Source organism: Odocoileus virginianus, chromosome 8 (genome assembly GCF_023699985.2).
Source record: "Odocoileus virginianus isolate 20LAN1187 ecotype Illinois chromosome 8, Ovbor_1.2, whole genome shotgun sequence".
Classification (NCBI taxonomy): Eukaryota; Metazoa; Chordata; class Mammalia; order Artiodactyla; family Cervidae; genus Odocoileus; species Odocoileus virginianus.
Window position 1 is genome coordinate 74,584,815 of NC_069681.1, and position 23,939 is coordinate 74,608,753.

General features: G+C 41.6%; 1 protein-coding gene across 1 annotated transcript in view; it reads right to left on the minus strand.

Moving 5' to 3' along the window:
- FLT1 (fms related receptor tyrosine kinase 1) overlaps nt 1–23,939 on the minus strand; it is a 197,057-nt gene that overhangs the window by 156,976 nt on the left and 16,142 nt on the right. Inside the window, exons 2-3 of the mRNA XM_020882197.2 lie at nt 8,712–8,808; nt 7,837–8,066 (exon numbers count right to left, since the gene is read on the minus strand). Of these exons, the coding sequence (XP_020737856.2) occupies nt 7,837–8,066; nt 8,712–8,808 (327 nt within the window). The remainder of the gene's footprint in view (nt 1–7,836; nt 8,067–8,711; nt 8,809–23,939) is intronic.

Sequence of the window (23,939 nt, forward strand, 5' to 3'; positions counted from 1 at the left end):
TGCATTGAGTGAGAATGGATGTGGAGTGAGTAAGGGGGGCGAGGCGAGCAGCTCTTTGGGTAGGCGGCGGGAGGGGTGATGTGTACCTGCTGAAAACTGGCTGTGAAAACCAGACAAGACCCTGGACAGTAACCAAGCAATAACAGATAATGTCATAAATTTGGTAAAGCAATCCAGACCTACAAGAACTCAGCTGACCTGTCATTAAGTGGTCTTTTTTTTTTTTTTTGTAAGTTGATTTCTTAAGTGTTTTTTTTTTTTTCTTGCTACAAAATGTCAGCTGTTTTAAGCAATGAGAGGGACCTTTTGGTGTGGGCTGGGGGGCTGACACCTTTGGTGCATCCCTGGTTTAGAAATGTCATCACCAGCCAGGAAAAAGTGGAAGTGGAGTAAATCTGGAGAAAAGTGGAAGTGGACTCTGAGTGAATCTGGAAAAGAAAGTGGAAGCAGACTCTGAGTAAGTCTGCAGATTGCTACTCTTTTACTCCACGTCCCTGCTTGTTTTTTTTCCCACTTATTTCATGGTCATGCTGACTGGAATTGCCATGCACTATGGCCAGCAGGGCAACAAACTCCCACTGTTCAGCCGTCATCCGGCTAAGCAGGGTCACCCCAGCACCCTGTGCGTGCTTCGAGGTGCACTGGACCAGGCAGGGGTCCAGGGGAGATGGTGTCGGGGCAGAACGATCCACAGAATCTCAGTAAGTCCTCCCGGGGGGTGGGGGTGGGAGGCTCAGTCAGGACTCTTGGAGGCATCCTCTTCACTCCCTGGAAAGCCTCGTTTTTGGACAACAGCTATTGTCTCACAAAGTTAAACCTGTGCATTTTAAAAGCCTCACTAATCTATAGAAGTCATAGTCCTAGAGAGGGACCAGGGGCCTCCAAAACCCTAAGATGCCAGAACGTGGCTCGTGCCTCCCAGAGAACGAACAGGGCCCTGCAGGCAGCAGGTGTGTGATCCACGTCCAAAGACGCACGCCACCTGCTGACCGCACCTCCTGGGTCACACCCGCCGTCTCAGGAACATGATGAGTGTGTGGTGCACACAGGCATCCACCAGGGTGGGAGCCACTCAACTAGAGGAGAGGGGTTCTTTTCACCACCACGTTCTCTGGCTCAGGGGTGATGAGCCAAAACCGCCAGGGAGCTCAAAACGGGGGTTGTTTTCTCAAATACAAGTGTAGAGAGGACCCTGCCACACCTGTTACCATTTTAGTAAGTTTACCTTACTTAATCAGACTGAAACTTGTAAACTTATTGTGCCGAGTTCCACAATAATAAGCACTTTCCACATCAGACCCAAACACACACACACACACACTCACATGTATTTTACATTTATGTGGGTATCGTATATATCTGTGCGTGTGTTTGGGAAACAAGTTCTATTTTTTAAAAAGTTTCACTATACAATAGTTACCCTTGCATTTTGCAATAAACTTAGTTTCCATTTACTCTGCTTTATTGTTTTAAATGCTAATAACAACTCACTAATTTTTTTCCCAATTATTTTTATTAGTTGGATAATTTTTTTTTTTTTTTTTTTTGCCATGTTGCACAGCATGCAGGATCTTAGTTTCCTGACCACGGAGTGAACCCATGCTCCCTGCAGTGGAAATGTGGAGGTTTAACCACTGGACTGCCAGGGAAATCCCACAACCCACAAATTTGATTCCACAGCTCATTAACAGTTGGGGTTTTTAAGAGCCCTGCTCATCTTAGTAAATAGAAATGTCTCTTCACCTTGTGGTGTGAGCTGGAATGCAGTGGTGACAGACTGTGTATGTGGACAGTGACGACAGGTTCTGACTCCGTCAGGTAACACCCCAAAGCTCTCTGGGACTGGGGTCTGGTTCTCTAAGGCCGACCACTCAGAAAAACAGTCTGAAACCAGTATAACCTATCATTCCTCAAGAGAAAAACACTGAGTTTGAAATTTAATAGAACGTAGTAACTGCATAATCTCTATTCCCAAAGACAAAAACAACCGCTGGTCTACAGTTTGAAGTCAGTAACTGAATCTCCCAGTGTAGTGGAAACAGCCTTTACCTTGGGGGTCTGACCTAGATCCTCTTCCTGGCTAGTCATTTCATTCACTCTGTCTTGAGCGGATCATAGCAGCTGTTTTCTCATATATATAATGGAAGAAATAACACCAATGTGATTTATCTCAGAGTTATGCAAAAGCTCTTGAGGGAAACCGGAAGTGCTGTATAAGCGATTATGTTGAATCTGTCTTAGAATGTCTGTATCTTTAGTGTTGAATATTCATATTTGTTTGAGGGTCCATAGCCATGCAGAGCTTTTTCCCACTAAATACATTTATGTGAAAGCACAGTGATCATTCTCCCCCTGGATCCTTGGGATATTGGAGTTTCTACCACTTTTCAGTTATATACCCAGTGTGTCTGATTATTTTTCCACCTGAAATGAAACTGCTAGGTAAATCTCATTCATTTGATACATAAAGAAGAACCAAAGACAGGAAACTCTGTCGTGAAAACACTCCAAACCATTTGCTTTAATAGACACAGAGAGAAAAACAATCAAGTAGAGAGAAGCGGAAGAAAAGAGGTGGGTTTCTTTTACAGGGAAGAATGAGAAGATATCCACTCAACCACAGCACACAGGTCCCCGTTCCTCTTTGCCTTTTCAACTATAAATCTCCGAGAGAAGATGATGTACTTCAAGAGCCCTGACAATCTTGGCCCTGGAGAGGGGAGGGGTTCAGGCTGATTTCAAAGCGTGGGGAACTCAAAAGTTCAAGGTCTTCTAACCAAATTGGAGACACTGACCAAGTATTAAATACTTTGGAGATGCCATTAAAATCTCTTCTGGTCAGTTTCCTTATTTTACAGTCATAACTCGTATATTACAATATTAATTGCAATGAAATCCTCGAACTTAGAAAAGGCTCATCTGGACCCAATTTCTTGTGTGTACCAGAGTTAGAAAAGAAATGCAAATATGTTCATTTTTCTCTGCCAGAGGGATGACCACCAACCACCTAAGTAGCCCTGGTGTGTGTGTGTGTGTGTGTGTGTGCACGTGCGCACGTGCATGTGTGTGCAAGTAGCCCTAGCATATGTGTGTGTGTGCACGCACACACACGTGCATGCTCAGTCATATCTGACTCTGTGACCCCATGGACTGTAGCCCACCAGTCCATAGAATTATCCAGGCAAGAATACTGGAGTGGGTTGCCACTTCCTTCTCCAGGGGATCTTTCCGACCCAGGGATTGAACCTGTGTCTCCTGCATTGGCAGGCAGATTTTTTTTTTCTTTTTTTTAACACTGAGCCACTTGGGAAGCCCAACCCTGGCATGACCATTCAGCTAACATCTTTTTTTTTTTAATTAGCAACAGTGAGGAGTGTTTTAGAATTTTCTTTATGACCCAGATTTTTGTAGCTATAATTGCTGGGAAGTTCCATTCATTTTCTCAAAAGCAATTTTTTTGAGAAAACATATATAGTATTTTTCAGCTACTCTCAATCAACAGTCATCTGGCAGGATCAAGCCAAGTGTGTAACGGGAGAGGATGTTAATTGTCTTAGCATCAGTGTAAGGTAGTGAGAAAAAGCTCTCCTTCGTTGTGGGACCAGGGCCACTTGCCCCAGTGCCTCTACAGATTTCAAGGGTCTCCATCTCTCCTCCTTTCCACCACGACCCACCAGCTCACCAAGGTGGACTGAATCCCCCCAGTCCATCACCTCTCCTTTCCCACAGTATGATGACAATGACCTTGGTCCCAGACCCTGCCTGCTGTTCCTGTCTTATCTTGCCCTGTCTGATCTCCTCCTGCCACTGAGAATCTGACCTCCTTACTCTGCTGCTAACTCTTTTTCCATCACTCCCCTTGTAGCCTCATGCGAAGTGGATTTTAGGCCCTTTGCTTGTATACTAAAATGAAGAGAAGAAAGCTTCATAGAATTATTGTAAGAATTAGACAGTATAATGGAAACAAAACCATTTGTTGAAATAAAGTGAAACCACAAATGTAAGAAGATATTCTATTAAGGGGAATTTAAATTTATCAGTAATTAAGTAAATTAGCTAACTAAAATTACTCAAGTAATTAAATTGATTTTAATGCATTATGTCAGAGGTATGATGGATTTATACAAGCTGTAATATTAAAGTGGTGATATTGATTTTCCTCACGTTACACATACAATATCAGATGTTATAGCCAAATCTGTGCTCAGGTGGGAACATCTAAATAATAGTTTTGCTTGTAATCCATATATGGCACTTGAAATTATGTAGACAAAGCTATGCAGTCCTGATTCTTCCTCTCAGAACTCTGCTGCTGCTGCGTCGCTTCAGTCGTGTCCGACTCTGTGCAACCCCATAGACGGCAGCCCACCAGGCTCCTCTGTCCCTGGGATTCTCCAGGCAAGAACACTGGAGTGGGTTGCCAGTTCCTTCTCAGAACTCTATTAGACCCCAAATCTATACCTTTTCAAAAGATATGTCTAATAGTGTTTCTCATCATTATAGAAAACCAAAGCAAAATGCCAACACATCTACACATTCTTATGGGGGACAGAAATCATCCAATCACATGTTCTAGAGTAAATATTCAACAATAAATAAGTTATAACCAGTTGATATCTAGTAAGTAATCACAGCTGTGTGTTAGGAACCAGTTGGAGTTACTAGTCCCAGGGACAATCCTGAGTCTCTAGAGACAAGTTTTGTGCCCCTGAACAAAATTAAACCTGTAATGTTGTAAATATCAATAAAAATGGAAGCCTAAGGCCAAATTTTCTCAGAAATAAAATTAGTAAGAGAATGCAAGTAGGAAATGCATAAAATGTTAGGCTACTTGGAAAAGTTACGACTTGAATTACATCACAGCTAACTTGGGTTTGTGCTTCCCTGATAGCTCAGCTGGTAAAGAATCCGGCTGCAATGAGGGAGACCCCGGTTTGATCCCTGGGTCAGGAAGATCCACTGGAGAAGGGATAGGGTACACACTCCAGTATTCTGGCCTGGAGAATTTCATGGACTGTATAGTCCATGGGATCACAAACAGTTGGATACAACTGAGTGATTTTCACTCATTTCACTTCACTAACTTGGATTTTAGTAAAGTGTGATCATGAGACCAAAACTGTTCTACCAGGAAACAGACAACAAAATCCATGTTATTATTCAGAGTGGTATAGTTACAGATACCCAATAAGTGTTTCCTAAATATCTGCTCATCAAATCGATTAACAAACAAAGAAGATTGAGCGGCTCTCCTATGGTTACTACTATTGACTCAAATGTAATTTTTCTTACTAGTGCTATTTAAAAATAATGACTCCAAGATTTTCCCAATGAATACACAAAATACTCATGATATTCCAGAGTAATATCCTGTGAAACACAAACAGTACATTTTGCAGCCTTTCCCTCTCCAAGAATATGATCTTTGGGATAGAGAATTTCCTTCTGTCCAACTAAACTGTGTGGGAGCTTTGAGATCCTGGGACTGGTAACTTAATGCTAATATTTGTGGACTTCTACCAGAAAGCAGACATAATACACACACGACACCGCAGCCAGTACTCACACCTCCAGCCTCACACCAGACAGCAGTAATTAAGTGATGGTGCTCTTTCCTACTCGGCCTAGAATTCATCCTCAGTGTCAATTTCAACAGAGTATTCCACATAGCCCTGTTAATTGCTGTGTGTATTCATTTGACAAATATTACTGAGCTCTTGCTATGAGCCAGGCACTGTACCTGGGAGGCAGTTTGCAAATAAAAGTAATGAAAGCAGACATGGACTTTGCCCTCACAGGGCCCAGACTGACAACTAATTTGACACTCAGAGTGATGGTTATTTGCCAGATCTGCTCTGTTGTACAGTGGAAGTGGAGATAGTTCTAAATAGCTAAGTGTCTCTTCTATTTTCAAAGGGGAGCGAAGCTGAGAGTTTCTGTACCCCTACCTACTGGCTCCATAAATCATGAGATCTACTAAGTAATGTAGGAGCTGGGTAATAACTGACTGTTATTTCTTAGGGGAAAAAAAGCAGAGATGGTCTTCTTTTACTCATTTTAAGTGTTTGATTTACAAGTCATGTTTTATGAGGAAGAGCAAAGTGACAAGTCATCTTCCTTATTCCTTCCAGGGAAACATTTCTACTCTGGATCCAATAAAGCCACAGGATAAGGTTTCATGAGACTTTTAGAATGAATGAATTTTGCCTCCACTTAAGCTAGAGAGACAGGAACAGAAGTGTTTTCTTTCCTCTGCAAGCGGCAGAAAGAACATAACCTACCATGTGGAGCTAGGAAAAGCAATCAGATGGCTGAGCGGGTGACATGGCCCACTGCCGCTGGCACACTTTCTGTGTCTTCTCCTAACCCTGCCCTCTTGTCCTACCCACCATCCTCTCTTCCATCTTGGGGAAGGTGGTTCTGCCTTCCCCAAGCAGAGCTCTCTGGCCTCCTTCCTCTTCTTATTTTTAAGTGGGCTGTTGCATTCCTATGGTGGGGATTAGCTAGGAAGCTGGTGTCTCCTCCAGTTCTCCACCTACCCAGAAAAGTACGAAATGTGCAAACAGGGGTTTGGCAGAGCAAGAACAGAAGAGTGGCTCAGTCAAAGAGGGCTGTAAGTATACACACAGCTGATTCACTTCTGTTGTATAGCAGAAACTAATGCAACATTGTAAAGCAATCATCCTTCAAAAAAAAAAAAAGGCAGACTGATAAGAGCTCAGATACTACTGCTAATATCATACTACTTACTGTTCTACTGTCTGTAAGACTAACCCTGCATCTGGAAAATTACATACTAGGCTCCAGTAAAACACTGTCTAGTTGCCTTATTTAAAAAAAAAAAAAAAGATTCCCGCCAAAGCCTAAGTCTATGTAGGTGCTGCCTTCACTGCAAAGATGCAGTTCTTTAACTCACTGGGAGGGAGATCCACAATGCTACTGACACTGACAACTGGTTGTTTCCTTTTTTAACCCGAGTTTGTGTCTTCAAGTGACTGCTAATTTTGATTTATGCATTCTGAGAGCTCTTGCTCTAAGGCTAGAGTCTTGTGCAAGTTTTGGAAACTGGCTGGAACGAAACAAGGAAGAACAAAGGGACAAGTCATCTTCCTGATTCTTTCCAGGGATCCATTTCTCCTGTCACTCTATAGTTCTTTGAGGATTTTACATTTCTTCCCTCTGAACATTATTTCATTTCTTCATTCGCCAAGGAGGGGAAAGCTTAAAAAAACTATACGACAAAAATCATAACCAGAAAATGATTCATTTTTGTCTTTTGCCCTTTGCAGTGACATGTGCCAGCTCTTATATCATTACAATACTCGTTTTGTGAACGTGAAATAATAATGTATCATGAACGGAATTAATTTTGTAACCTTCAAGCAACATTAGCAACACTACCCTTACGAATTTAGTAAAGAACAATGTTTTACAAGTTCAGCATATCAGAGAATGCAGTTGTGTGAAAGGACAAAAAAATCTTGTATTCTACTTTGGGCTTCTCAATTAAGGAATAGAACTAAAATCTTGCCATTCATACCATGATGTACCAGACAGTATTCTAAGAGACACAGATACAGTGGTGAACAAAACAGACAAGAGTCGCTCCCATCAGGGAGCATGCAGTTGACCAACTGGTCCATGAAAATTCCAGTTGAAACTGACACTCAAGAAACATATTAAAATGCACTCCACAAGTTTCAACAGTTAGGTAGAATCTCTTTCCTGGCCCATGTCATTCATACTCATGAGAAAAGTGCCCTTTCCATGGACCAGGTGGATTGATGACCCGCTGCACAGCTACAGAAAAGAGAACGTGGAAAATGAAGCTCTTACCATTAATAAATATGTAGATGGTAGATTCTCCTTTCTTCTTGGAAGCAGATGTAGAGAGATACTTGCAGCTGTAAAAGCCGGTGTGGTTTGCCTGAGCTGCGTACAAGGTCAACGTGCTGCAGAACCGCTTGCCGTTCTTTCCACAGGCAGACTTGGTGATGCTAAGTTTCTGGCGTTGGTTTTCCTTGCTCACAGTTGCAGGTAGAGACCAGGCATGGGCAGCTCCTCCTCTGCAATCACAGAGGAGAAAACAAAACATCAGGGCTGGGGCCAGTGCCAAAGCATTCATTTCATTACGAAGCTCCATCCTGATGTCTTGGGCTTCCCTAGCAGCTCAGACAGTAAAGAATCTGCCTGCAATGCAGGAGACCTGGGTTCAATCCCTGGGTCGGGAAAATCCCCTGGGGAAGGAAAACCCACTCCAGTATTCTTGCCTGGAGAATCCCACGGACAGAGGAGCCTGGTGGGCTACAGTCCATGGGATCGCAAAGAGTCGGAGACAACTGATTTTTATATAAATATTATATATATATATATATATATATATATATATAGAGAGAGAGAGAGAGAGAGAGAGGCCTAAGTTCAGTCATCTGCTTTACAGAAGAGTAACACATTTAGAAAAACTTTTAAACAACTCAAAATGTTCAGGGCATCCCTTCCTCTGATTCCTTGTGCGTGAGTAATTCTCTCCCGTAGATGAATGAATCACCCTCCATGGGAGGCTGGATGCATGTGGTTTGCACTCAGCAGATGGCAAGAGACCATGGTCGCCTACCTGTCTGCTCTGGGAGGCCACCTTTCTACTCCCCTGGGGAAGGGTTTTGCCTTAGGAAGGACAAGCAGATCGTCCCCAAACCAACACAGTCACTCACCTGCATTTGAGATACAGCGTCTGGCCAGCTTGTATCACGTGCTGGGTGCCATTTAAATTCAGTTTAGGACCTTCTGATCTTGAACCTGAACTAGATCCTGGAAAATAAAAGTTGAAATGTATTATTTATTTTTCAAAAAAACACTTGACTACTCCAGGTCTTAGTTACGGCATGTGAACTCTCGAGTTTCAACATGTGGGATCTAGTTCCCTGACGAGGGACTGAACCCAGGTTTTCTAAATTTACAGTGTAGTCTTAGCCACTGGCCCACCAGGGAAGTCCCTTGAAATGTGTTTTGTGAAAATTGCTCTCTCGTCTTTTTCTTTTTTCTCTTTTAAGTGAAATCCTTTATGTTCCTTTTATGGAAAGCTATAAATTGCATATGCAAAAAAGTACATCTAATACAAATATACTTTATTTCACAAAATTTTTGTAGTCAAAGACTTGCTTACAAGTATTATATATCCTACTATGCCAAATGACCTAAAAATATTCAAAAGTCCATTAACTTAGAACATTAATAAATTCAATCATGGTTCAAAAAACAACCATATTAAGAATATACAGTAACTTATTAAAACATTCAGGATTAAATATCAATGTCATCCAAAGTATATTTCTAATATTGAACCAACATGAGTCATTTGGTTATACAGGCCTGTCTGATCTTTTTTCTGAATACTTTTCCTGGATTCTAGACATAGTTCACTCATTAATTGAGTCATGATATTTTGGGCAAGTCATTTCTCTTTCTGAACCGGTTTCCTCATATGGAAAACTAATTATAGAATCAAAATCAGTTTTAGAAGCCACTTTGCTTATCTTACATAATCTCCAAGTTTCCTCTTTAGTGGAACAGAGAAGAGGGACTGTCCGTTCCTACGTGACACTTGACAAGTATATTTCGTGGGAATTGTTGTGAGACTGTGAGATCAGCTATGAAAAAGTACATTAAAGTCAACATCTCCATCCAACACGGCATCTCTATACAACACAATATCCATCCATGGGATCTGCCATGAGACCCTGGCCAAGTCGCTTCTCTCCAGGTCTCAGTTCTCTTATCTGTAAGGCAGGAGACTGGACTGGATGACTCTGGGTCTCTGCCCATTTCTGCCATCCCCGGAGCCAGGATTCTTTGAGCCACTGGTGCCACAGAAGTTGAAATTCTGCTGAAGCTCTTGTTGATTCATCAGGAGACACCTCAATCAGGAGCTCTCCTTCCTCCCCCACTCTCTCCCTCCTCTTTGCCCTTCTTTTACCAGCTTTTTCCTGGTAAAAGCAGGAGTTTGGGGCTCAGGATTAGCAGGGATAAAGGTCAGGAGGAGGTAGGTGGAATCTAGAAAAACAATGTCGATGATCTTATTTGCAAAACAGAAATAGAGATACAGATGTAGAGGACAAACATATGGACACCAAGAGGGGGAAAGGAGGGTGATGGATGAATTGGGAGGTTGAGACCGACACATATACACTCTTGATGCTTTGTATAAAACAGATGTACTAGTAAGGGCCTACTGTATAGCATGGGGAACTCTACTCAGCGCTCTGTGGTGACTTGAATGGGAAGGAAACCCACAAGAGAAGGGATACATGTGTATATAGAACTGATTTACTTTGTGGTGCAGCAGAAACCAACACAACACTGTAAAGTCACTTTACTCCAATAAAAATTAATTTTTAAAAAATGGTCGGGGGAAGGAGAAAAGATATCCTCCAAGGGAGCGAAGTTATGTATGTGGAGCTGATCTTAGGGAATATTTTCACATAAAAAATCAGTTTCCCATGTATATTATCTAGGGTGAAACAGATCACCAGCCCAGGTTGGGTGCATGAGACAAGTGCTCAGGCCTGGTGCACTGGGAAGACCCAGAGGGATCGGGCAGAGAGGGAGGTGGGAGGGGGGACCGGGATTGGGAATACATGTAAATCCATGGCTAATTCATTTCAATGTATGACAAAAACCACTGCAATGATGTAAAGTAATTAGCCTCCAACTAATAAAAATAAATGTAAAAAAAAAAAAAAAAAAAACAAGATGAGAAAGTAAAAAAGTAAAAAAAAAAAAAAAAAATCAGTTTCCACCTATAAAACACAGGGAGCTCAGCTTGGAGCTCTGTGATGACCCCTTTAAGGGTAGGATGGGGGGAGGTGAGGGAGGCTCAAGCAGGAGGTGATATATGTATAATTATGGCTGATGTGCAATGTTGTATGACAGAAACCAACACATCATTGTAAAGCAATTTTCCTCCAACTAAAAAATAAATTAAAACAATAAAATCAATGATGCAAAAAAAAAAAAAGGCTTCTAAAGTGGAATCCAAAGCAGAAAATGGGATCTTGGACCACAGGCCTGCATGTGTCAGGTTCCACGGGGAAGTCTAGCAACGTTCCCGAGTGTTGCTCAGGTTCTAATAGTGCAAAGAAAACTAGACTCGGTGACACACCCACACTGGAAGCGTCACGTCTCCACGTCCTGAAGGCATGCCCTCAGCATTCCTGAACACGCTGTTTCTTGGTATCCTCATATGTGAATCGGAAAGCTAACAGGCACAGCGTGGGGACTTGGTTCTCTGTCGCCTGAGCGGCAGGCATGTTGCCTGGCACGTGACAGATAGACACCCCTGTCACCGATACCTAGCAGAATCATGCCCCTGCCCCACTCCCATCAGAGAATGTTTTGCTGGGTATGTAACTACAACAAAGATGTTAACATTATCTGCTTTCCTGGTATTGCTGTTTTATTAAATATTTTAAAAGTCACTTTATAAAAAAGATTATTTTTTGATATGGACCATTTTTCAGTCTTTATTTGTTACAATATTGCTTCTGTTTTGTGTTTTGTTTTTTTGGCCACGAGGCATGTGGAATCTTAGCTCCCTGACCAGGGGTTGATCCTGCACCCCCTGCATTGGAAGGTGAAATCTTAACTACTGGACCTCTAGGGAAGTCCCCAAAATCACTTTTATATACAATAGGCCCTGGTATCAAATTACAACTGGAACAAATGGTTCAGTACTGTCTAGACTTAAGTTCAAACGACTGTACCATTGAGATCCAATTGGTCTATTAAATAACCCCAGAGAACAGGCCAACAGATTCAGGTACCTAAAGAGAAATCTTGTCCCTTTCTCACCTTTGAGTTTCCTGAGGCAACAAGTAGCTCAAAATCTGTGACCCGGGAGAACACTAGGTCTTTCTAAAGCCACAGCTAGCAATTGATAACGCCTGCCCTGAAAAACACCCAGGCCAGGGCATGGAATGTTGAGGGTTTCATTGAGCAATTGTTTGTGGGTTGTAACAGGTCCACTCAAGCTTCCTGTGGAAAATTCTGGGCAATAAGTGGTAGGTGTCTCTATGGTTTATGGGCACATAGTGAGCTTTCCCATCCAGGAGCAGCCAAGGGGAAGATGCCTTCCTTCTCCTAGCAGGAGGTGAGTCTTCCTTTTTTTCAGTTGCTATTTTGGTTTTCAAATCGTGTGACTCTTTGCTCTGTGAGCGCCTAGAACCAGCACTCCTGACCCTTGGCAGAGGGAACCTTAAGCCTTCAAGAACTACCCAAATTCCAGCAGACAGGTGTCACGCAGGGACAATCCCTTAAAAAATATGCCCTCCGCATGTCCCTTTCTGCTGCCCCCACTTCCGCCTCCAACCAAAAAAACAAAACAAAACAAAACAACCAACCTGAGTGATTAGCTAAAACACTGAGAGAAAAACAGCATTATGGGAAAGTTTGGGGGGAAAGAAATGTTGACAGAAATATTTTGCTATAGAATTTGGTTCCACCGACATAATGAATTTTGTACTTGGAACGAGGAAGCTAGAAAAAAGTAGGTGATTAAAAGAAAGGAAAGGAGAGGTATAAGGAAATGGTATTTTGAAGTAACTGGACACGTTGGGGCATCACATTCTTCAGTTAACAGGAAACTAGAGTCTCATAAAGATCAACAGAGATGCCAAAACTACAGTTCAAAAGGAAAACTGACAAGGGAAAAGTGAGACACTTATTCCTCAACTGCTCTGAAATTTCAATAGGTTTTAAAACATTTCTTTGAAGCAGTTTAATGCCCTTACTCCTACTTGCGTAATGAAATATTTAACTAATGTTTTTTGAGTATCTTTTGCATGTCAGACATTTTCCCCAACTCTATCGTGATGTGTATAAGGACATGAATATGCATATATTCCAAGATCCCACATCTTCCCATCAAGGACAACTCTGTTTGCTCTGTTCATGAGTAGGTCAGAGTCACATTGTCCATTTAGAAATAAATCCACAGGATACTTCATTTCAAAGGGTGGAGTGCTATGACTGTACAATGGAACCCCATTGTGAGGCTCAGATGGGGAGCAGGACTTTTCACTGTTTGCCAAGGTAGCCTAGAAGGCTGGTTTAAAAGTTATTGTCCCGTCAGAGAACTAGGTGGTCTGTGAACCATTGTTTTCATCAAAGTTAACGACAATAGAATCATGGGGGTCCAAGGGATCTCCTTATACCAGGAAAATAACTATTTAAATAAAACCAAACAGAAAACTCAAACAAAAAATGCAATCAACAACGTGAAAAGGCACTCCACTGAATGGGAGAAAGTATGTGCAAATCATATATCTGCTAAGGGGTTAATATCCAAAATATATATTTAAAAAATCCACACACAACTCAATAGGAGAAAACCAAACCAATTTTAAAAATGGGGAGCTGCTGCTGCTGCTAAGTCGCTTCAGTCGTGTCTGACTCTGTGCGACCCCACAGACGGGAGCCCACCAGGCTCCCCCATCCATGGGATTCTCCAGGCAAGAACACTGGAGTGGGTCGCCATTTCCTTCTCCAATGCATGAAAGTGAAACGTTAAAGTGAAGTCGCTCAGCTGTGTCCGACTCTCAGCGACCCCATGGACCGCAGCCTTCCAGGCTCCTCCGTCCATGGGACTTTCCAGGCAAGAGTACTGGAGTGGGGTGCCGTTGCAGAGGATCTGAATATTTTCCCCAGAGACAGATGATCAACACGCAAAGATGCTCAACATCATGGATCATCAGGGAAACGCAAACCAAAACCACAGTGAGATATCACCCCACACACAGAATGACTGTTATGAAAAGAACACGAGATAGTAAGAATTGCGGAGAGGGTGGAGGAAAGGGAACCCTTGTGCACTGTTGATGGGAATGTAAACTGGTGCAGCCATGACAGAGAACAGAAGGAATTTTTCTCAAAAAGTTAAAAATAGAACTATCATATGGTCCAGCAGTTCCACTTCTAAATATTTATCTGAAGGAAATGAAAACACGGAAAGACATGCATTCACATGTTAACTGCAGCATTATTTATAACAGTCAAGGCATGGAAGCAACCTGAGTGTCCACTGATGGATGAAAAAAGAAGACGGATGGGTCTATGTGCTCACTGGAATACTACTCAGCCATAAAAAAGAACACAATCTTGTCATTTGATTCCATACGGACGGACCTTGAGGCCATTATGCTAAGTGAAATAAGTCAGAGAAAGACAAATACGGTATGATCTCACATGTGGAATCCAAAAAAAAGAAATCAAAACAAAAACAAACTAAATGCAGACTGTGGAAATGGACTTTTGTCACATGCTTCATTATCAGGAAAAACTAGTAAGGCCAAGCAGAGTGGGCTAATAGCATTAAAAAGCTGATGTGTGTACATGATCTTATGTGACCACTGACACTTTGTATTGTCCTTGTTTGAATAGTTTCCCTCACTGTTTGTCTGTTCTGTGTTATCGGGTAGATAGAAAGAGCAGAGAGCTTGATGGTCCTTAGACGAACACCCCTTGGCTCCCCATGATGACCTCTGGCAGGAAGCCCACGCACAGACGGTCCAAAGATGCACCCCTCTTTCCACCTGCACTTCACCGGCAAGGTGGGATGCTTTCTTTGATCTCAGTGGAAAGAGGGAATAAAATTCCAAGTAAATAAAAAGGCTTTATTTTGCAACCAAATCAAAGCCCAAATGACTGAGACTCTTTCTTCAAAACTCTTCAAAGCTACCATGATGGACTCTGAAAGAGGGAACGCCGACCTCGCGTCATCATGAACCAGACAGCCTTGCCTGTAACTGTTAAGACTGGGAGACGGTTCTTATATAAAAAGTGGCTGAAAAGTATCTTTAGAATACCACTCTTTTTATTTCTCTAAGTAATAATAGTGCTCTGATGGGTTAAATGCAACTTCTAGACAAGCTCCTTAGCCCCTCTTGCTTCCAGACACCCCCTTACCCCTACTATACTGAAATCAAAGGGTTGTTCTCTGTAAGAAAGGGGCCTTATTCAAACAGGAATCATGAAACAGCTATGTTTTTCCATTTCTGATTAAGAATGTGAATCCTCCCAGCTCTACTACTAACTAGCTATGTTGTGGCCAAGAGCAAGTCATCTTAAGCCTCAGATTCTTCATCAGCTCACAGAGGTAGCTGGAGTTAGATTCTGACAGCCTCTTCCGGCCTAAAAAGCCAGTGATTATCCACAGTAATTAACAGCAATGTACAAGTTAGAAACCACATTTTTAAAACATAACTACTGGAAAAACAAATAACCCATTTTAAAAATAGATAAAGGATCTGAATAGACATGTCATGTGCCAGTTAGCAGATGAAAAGATGCTGGAATCCATGAGGAAAATGCAAATCAAAACCACAGTGAAATACCAGTTTCACACTCACTTGGATGCTTCAACTAGAAAAGAAAAAAAATAGTAAGACTTGTTGATCAAGATACGGAGGAATAAGAGCCCCAGTATATTGCTGGTAGGATTATAAAGTGATGTAATCGTGTTGGAAAACAGATGGCAGTTCCTTAAAAGGTTAAACATAAGTTAAACCTATGACCCAGCAATTCCACTCTTAGGTATCTACCCAAGAACTAAAAACATATGTCCACAAAAAAACTTGTAAACAGATGTCCACAGCAGCATTACTCCTAATATCCAAAAAAGTGGAAACAACCCCAATGATGGATAGTCAAACAAAATGCAGTCAATCCATACAATGAAACCTTATTTGGCAACAAAAAGAAATAAAGTACAGAGACATGCTACAACATAGATGACCCTAGAAAACACTGCTGGGGCACATGGAGCAAAGGGCTGGTGGGACGCAGGGAGAAGGCAGCCGGCTTCAAGGCATGGAGGGAGGCCTCAGGAGAACCAAAACTGATGACACCTTGCGTGTAGACGTCCAGCTTCCAGAATCATGAGAAAATCAGTTCTCTTGTTTAAAAACCAAAACGACTATACTAAGTGAAAGAAGCTGGTTACAAATGGCCGCATATTGTTTGACTCCATGTACATCCCATGTCCAGAAGAGGTAAATCCATAAAGAGAGAAGACAGGTGTCCAGCTGGGGGAGAAGGGAACAGGAGTGACTAATATGGGAGCTTCTTTTTGGGGTGAAAACATTCATTCTAGTGGTAATGATCGTTCAACTCTGTGACTACACTAAAAATCACTGACTTACACAATTTACAATGGTTTGTTTTATGGTATGTGAATTTTATCTCACTAAAGCTGCTTTTGAATAACTGTGGTGCTGGAAGAAGACTCTTGAGAGTCTCTTGGACTGCAAAGAGATCAAACGAGCCAACCCTAAAAGAAATCAACCCTGAATGTTCATTGGAAGGACTGATGCTGAAGCTGAAGCTCCAATACTTTGGCCACCTGATGTGAAGAGCCAACTCATTGGAAAAGACCCTGATGTTGGGAAAGACTGAAGGCAAAAGAAGAGAATGGCAGAGGATGAGATGGTTAGCACCACTGACTCAGTGGACACAAATCTGAGCAAACTCCAGGAGATAGTGAAGGACAGGGAAGCCTGGCATGCTGCAGTTCATGGGGTCACAAAGAGGAAGACACGACTTAGCAAATAAACAACAACAAAAAAAACAAAACTTATGACTGAAATAATCACAGAGTTATGTTGAACACTGAGCTATTTTGAACTTTTTTGCTACATATGACCTCATCAATGTTCAATTTTGAACTTTTGTTTCTCCAGCTTACAGCTTCAGAAGGCTAATTTTAGAAAAATAATTTTCCTTTTTGTTCAGTAACATCATTACTTATGTATTAGAAGATTTACAAACATATAACAAAAAACACATTGTTTCCCCAAATTGCAATTCTTTAATGTTAATTTAAAATAGCTTCAAATTGCATATTTGGAATTTTAACTATTTAAATTGTAATTTTAACAAATTGAGTCACACAGAAAATTATGTCACTAGAGCTCTTGGAAGAAATCTACTGGTATTTCCTTTTATAGTAAAATGACTGATTTCTAATGTATTTGTTTTTAATGCAAAGCTTCATATATCAGGTTCATTTCAAATGAGATGCATCTGTCTTTGATTCTGCATACCATGTTTTCAATAGTACATAATCCTATGTGATAAATGACCTCTTTATCTAAATATGAATCCTCAAGTATCATGTTTCTAAAATTTGATGTTAAGATCACGAGCCTTTACCAAGGTTATGTGAGGTTAATTAAACATAATTCATAATAAAAGAAGACTTTCTTTCCTCAAGATGTAGCTTATTAAAAGCTTAAGTCTCATAGACTAAATCTCATAGAATCTTTTTGGTTGGTGGCAGGGGTGGGGAAAAGGTGAAGAATGCAGTTGCAAAATTTCCAGAAACTTCCAAAACTTTTGTTTGAGATGCTAATGCCTACAGGGCTCTAATAATTAATAAAAAAGTTAACTCTTGGTCTTAATTTCTGTGTCTTGCCTCTATTAAAGTATTTGTTAGATAATACGAGGAGTCCTTGATAACTGATCACACTAGTTAGAACGACTCTTAAAGATTACACCACCAGGGTAGCAGACAGGCACACACACTACCAAAGGCCACCGTAAAGTACATTGTTCTGTCACGTCTAGCATGATGGGGAAAGACCAGAGGGCTCCTGTTCTATCTACCTAGAGACTATATCAAAATGGGAATGGCATGGGAATTTGTACAATGGCAGCATAACTCAAGTGAGTCCCACAGTGAGAAGCAATATTGGTTTTTTAAATGTTATTTTTCTCCCCAAACCAACTGGTCTTAAATCAAGGAAGGATCTAAAGAAATGAAAGGGTGTTTATGTAAATGTGTGCACACACACACACACAGCCAGCTGCATGTATGCACACGCCTTTCTCTCTGGGAAGTTTGTGTTAGGTGAGGTGGGTGCAGAAACCAGAGGGGTCACGGTGTGTGGAGCTACTGCACCTTCAGTCTTAGGCACACAGAACTCCTTTCATGCCGGGAGTCAGACACTGACATGTGCTCAGCAACAGCCAAAGCTCTGACTCACTGCTGACTAATCCCTGGCAGAGATAAGACTGTGACTTTTAGATGGACAAATACAGGATATTTTAGATTACAGTAACTGCATTATTGATCTTCCGGGTCCACAAAAGGATGGAATGGTTAGGGAGCTGCTACCATCAATGATACACCTAATTTGTAGAAAGTTTGTAATCCCAGAGGCTATTTTCTTTTTCATCTTTACATGAAACTATTTTATCACAGGAACCCACAAAAAAGAAATCACTGGCTTCTCGCTTTAGAGTTTCTGCTACCCAATGTTATCCCTAGATCATCAGATTTGAAATATAAACCATATGATCTCCGTGCCTTAATAGAAAATCTAAAAGTCATTTCTACAGCATTTATGTCTTGAATTCAAGTGTAAAAAAAGACAAGTGAAAAAAATAATTTCATTTCAGTATATGACCACTGACACAAACTTATACAGATGTTTATTTGAATAATTTGTTTTAAAGCTGCCTTACAATTTAGGTTTTTAATTGTCAGTCAGCAAAACCCATCAATAGCCTTCCAGCACACGGCACCCCATAGTGTTAGACCCTGAGGCGGCCAAGGTCTTCATTCCATCCATGCACAGCTGATGGACTTTACTCATTTGTCCTTCAACTCTATAAACATCATTGAAAAGAAAAAAAATTCTGCATGGTTTGAGACGTCTACCCAAAGTCCTCCACTGACATGGACATTCCTACCGTCAATGTTTACAAGGGGCACATCTTCAGGGGTACCTCTCTGAGCTTTTTACTTGACACTGGCTTCTCGGAGGGTCATGGTTTAACAGGGCGCGTTCATTTATCATCAGACCTGTCACCGGCTACCATCAGGAGTGTACCCTCCCCATGACCTGTACCCAGGCCAAGCTCCTTTTCATGTGACATCAGAGTTAATGAAGGTTGGTCAGTGAGAAATCTCCTGCTGGCTGAGGAGTTACCTTTCTTCCCCTGAAACGCGCTCCCACACCGATGTCCTTTCATCAAGTGAGCCCACACATGGCCTCCCCAGAGCTGTCTAACGAGATGTCACTTCCATTTACCATTCGATGTCATGGGAGTTATCTGAGAGGCCTGGAGCAAGGGTCAAGATCTGGTGGACGGGGCACAAGACACAGCTCGCAAAGCACTCAGAGAAGATGGTAGGCTTTCCTTTGCTTGCACAGGAGGAGAGGAACAGAACCAATGCTCTTAACACCCTGAACATGCAGAGAGGAAGGTTTAGGGGGAGGGCTCAGCACGGCTGTTGCTCTACCAGCCCAGGAAATGCACTTCATGTAAAGCAGATACCCTGGCAGCCTCTGCTCTTACCCAGTGTCGCTGTTCAGAGACTGCGGGAAAACTGGTGATGACACCTCTCACACTTACAATCACCACTCATATTATGCTATCATTCATGTCCATTTACAAGTTATTTCAGGCCAGGCTATATTAACTTTCAGGTTATAAACCCCTGAAAAACAGACTGCTCAGTAGAGGCGCTATTTCTTTTTCTTTTTCCAATGTACTAATTTTTAATTGGAGGATAACTGCATTACCACATTGAATTGGTTTCTGCCGTTCATCAGCATGAGTCAGCCATAGGTATATATATGTCCTCTGCCTTTTGAACCTCCCTCCCATTCCCATCCCACCCATCTAGGTTGTCACAGAGCACCTGTCTGAACTGTCCCAGCAAGCTCCCATTGGCTGTTTTCATATAGTAATATAAGTTTCCATGCTGCTCTATCCATTCATCCCACCCTCTCCTTCCCCTCTGTCTGCTCAAGTCTGTTCTCTGTCTCTGTTCTCTGTTCTCTGCAGGAGCAGCATCTCCACTGCTGCCCTGCAAATGGGTTCATCAGTACCATCCTTCTAGATTCCATACATACGTGTTAATACATGGTATTTGTTTTTCTCCTTCTGACTTACTCTACTCTGTACAATACGCTCTAGGTTCATCCACCTCATTCAAACTGACTCAAATGTGTTCCTCTTTATGGCTGAGTAATATTCCACTATATATGTACCATAATTCAATGAACATTCATGTAATGTACAAATACTTGGCTTACTGGAAACGACCAAAATTTTCCTGTTGTTGTTCATCTTTCATCAATTGGTGGATCCTGGAGCACAGGGAGCAAGTTGCATCATTAGGCATAGTTATCATATTAATAAAAGGCCCTAATACTAGCCTTCTAACCTCTGAATGGCTTAGGATTACAAGCTTCAGTTCAGCTAAAGGTATCCTCCATATTACTCTTTTTAAACAAACAATTACTAGTCTGGGAGCAAAGGACAGTAGGTACACAACCACAATGTAAGATCGAGAGTCTTCCCTAGTCCATGTGGCATTAGGACTATGCTTTGGTCTACCACCAAACATTTTACCAAATACTCTGTGTGCATTACTGTGCAGTGCCAAAGTTCTGGGCATCTATGGAGGCAATGGCAGCAGGGTCCCTGAATTCAAGGGCATATTATTTACATGGTTCCCTCTGGGTTCCTTTAGAAAGGAAAGCATCATAGAGAAGATCTGGGAGCTATTTTACTGATTCAATATAGGAGTTTGCCATAGAATAGCTAAAGTTTAAGGATGGGAATTAGAACTTTAAATTTTAGTTGAGCCATTGTGTACAACCTATCATGTAACACTATAGTCCTCAGGTTCATACACAGGTCTTTCTGGAAAAAATAGAACATACCATGGAATGCTGCTGTTGCTTAGTCACTCAGTTGTGTCTGACTCTTTGCAACCCCATGGACTGCAGCCTGCCAGGCTCTTCTGTCCATGGGGATTCTCCAGGCCAGAATACTGGAGAGGGTTGTCATGCCCTCCTCCAGGGGATCTTCCCAACCCAGGGATCAAACCCAGGTCTCCCACATTGCAGGAGGATTCTTTACCAGCTGAGCCCCTGGGGAAGCCCAAGAATACTGGAGTGGGTAGCCTATCCCTTCTCCAGGGGATCTTCCTAACCCAGGAATTGAACCGGTGGTCTCCCACATGGCAGGTGGATTCTTTACTAGCTGAGCTACCAGGGAAGCCCAAGAATGCTACTAACTATAAAAAACATATATCATGCTGAATTTTTAATTTCAAATCCAAAATGATGCCTTAAAATTTTTGTATCATACAGACTTCCCTGGTGGTCCAGTGGCTAAGACTCTGCCCCCAGTGAAGGGGGCCTGGGTTTGATCCCTGGTCAGGGAACTAGATCTCACATACCACAACTAAGAATGTGAGTGAGATAACTAAAAGAGCCCACGTGCTACAACAAAGACCCTGGGAACCTCAACTAAGACCTGGTGCAGCCAAATAATTTTTTAAAAATTACATCATAAAATGAAGAAAGGCTGGCAGGCAGGCAAGTATATACCTTAAACTCTAGCTGAAAAAGCAGAAAATGCTGTTATTCCTAACTCAAAGTTTGGTCCATGCTTTTTATACACTGACTTTCTACCTTCTTACAAATAATGACACACCACCACTTGCTTTTCATATAAAAACAAGGGAGAAATAAAATGAGATTGGAAGGCTGAGTGTGATAAAGTCCTGATGTTAATTTCAAGCTTATTCCGATTGCTTCTCAAGTCTAAACTACACAAAACACATTTTTTCTGGAGTTCTTTGGACTGTCTATAAAGGAGGTGTTTTATAAATTCACTAAGAGAAAAGTTGAGAGATCTCTGTCTTTGTTACCAATAACATATACAAACCCTCTGACCCTTGAGATTTAAATGGCCAAGAGTGTGCAATAAAGTTATCCATCATAGGGGAATGGAGGTTTTGAAAGCTGTTAGCATACTTTTCTAAGGCTCATTAAACACTGTCCTTGACCATTGTGTTTGTTGTCAAAATCAGTTTCCTTCTAAATTAAACAATTTGGAATACAATTGCTTTTCATTACACATATTTTGGAGATTAATCCTACATAGACAATGTGGTGGGTGCACTGACTGAACAGTTCTTTTCAATTCTGCTTTGCTTTAATTTTCATGTTTTTTTAAGACTCAATTTACATAGTAAATATAGGTAATAGCTGGCCTTCCTAAGATTTTACAAACTTCAAAAAAATTCTTTATCTCAGGTGGAATTAATGTTATACAAGTTTTGCTGACAGCCAAGCTTCTGGAAGGAAAAGGAACCAATTAAAAGCAGTATGCTGCCACTGGAAGTATCTCGATTTTAAAAGAAACAAATTGACTGAAGGCTTTTCACTCCAATATGTGATATTAGAGTCTTCCTTACAAATATCCATGAAAGACTTTAAAGTCACTTGCATCCAAAATCTGAAGCAAATTGGTTCTCATTCTTGGGGCATTTTTACTCATACAATTGCACTAGTTGGTATAGAATCTGAATCTTTACTATCATCTAAGATATCACACACCTGATGGAAGAAAAAAATAAAACCAAACACCGATTTCTATTATCAGTTGGCCATTGACCTAACAGGCTTTAAGTGTGTATGCGTTGGTGTTCAGTGTATCCGACTCTTTGCAGCCTCATGAACTGTAGCCCCACCAGGCTCCTCTGTCCATGGAATTTTCCAGGCAAGAATGATGGAGTGGGTTGCCATGCCCTCCTCCAGGGGATCTTCCCAACCCAGGGACTGAACCCTCGTCTCTTGCATCTCCCGCATTGGCAGGTAGATTCTTTGCCACTGTGCCAACAGGTTTTACAGTAACTTATGAATCAGCTCATTCTGAAGGATAAGACCAAAACCAAGAAGCAGAAGTTACATGAAACCAAAGGAAGAACTCTGAAGAGAGGGAGTCAGGTCCCCAAGACTGGAGCTGTCCCCACAAAGTGAAACCACCAGCCGGGAGATGAAACTGATGCAGCAGGTTAAGGGTCAGACTCCCGTCCACGATTCCAGGAAGCTGGCGACACATCACCCTCATTCATGTCCTCTTCTCATCCCTTTTACAGTCAGCCAACTCTGTTTTCTTCTCCTACTTCTATCCCCAGACACCCACTTCCTCTCACCCCATCATCTTGAGGCGCTCTCTGCTCTACAACCTCAGCATTTATTCTTCCATTGAATATTTCTAACATATTCTACTTGCATTCCAGTCCCCTATGATGAAAAGGCATCTTTTTTGGTTTTAGTTCTAGAAGGTCTTGTACATCTTCATAGAATTCAACATTCAAAAAACTAAGATCATGGCATCTGGTCCCATCATTTCACAGCAAATAGATGCGGAAACAATGGAAACAGTGGCAGACTTTAATTTTCCTGGGATCCAAAATCACTGCAGACGGTGACTACAGCCACGAAAATTAAAAGACACTTGCTCCTTGGAAGAAAAGCTATGGCAAACCTAGCGTATTAAAAAGTAGAGACATTACTTTGTCAACAAAGATCTGTATAATCAAAGTTACGTTTTTTCCAGCAGTCATGTATGGATATGAGATTTGAACCATAACGAAGGCTGAACACTGAAGAACTGACGCTTTCAAACTAGTGTTAGAGAAGACTCTTGAGAGTCCTTTGGACAACAAGGAGATCAAACCAGTCAATCCTAAAGGACATCAACCCTGAATATTCATTGGAAGGACTGATGCTGAAGCTGAAGCTCCAATACTTTGGCCACTTGATGCAAAGAGCCGACTTATTAGAAAAGACCCTGATGCTGGGAAAGATCGAAGGCAGGAGGAGAAGGGGATGACAGAGGACGAGATGGTTGAATGGGATCACCAACTCAATGGACATGAGTTTGAGCAAGCTCTGGGAGATAGTGAAGGACAGGGAAGCCTGGCGTGCTGCAGCCCATGGGGTTGCAAAGAGTCGTACACACCAACGGCAACATATCCTAAGAGAAGGATACAATAAAAACAAGACAAACAAGGTCACTTCTTTAAAGGCTTTATAACTTAGGATGGATAACAGATAACTAAGTGTATATGGATG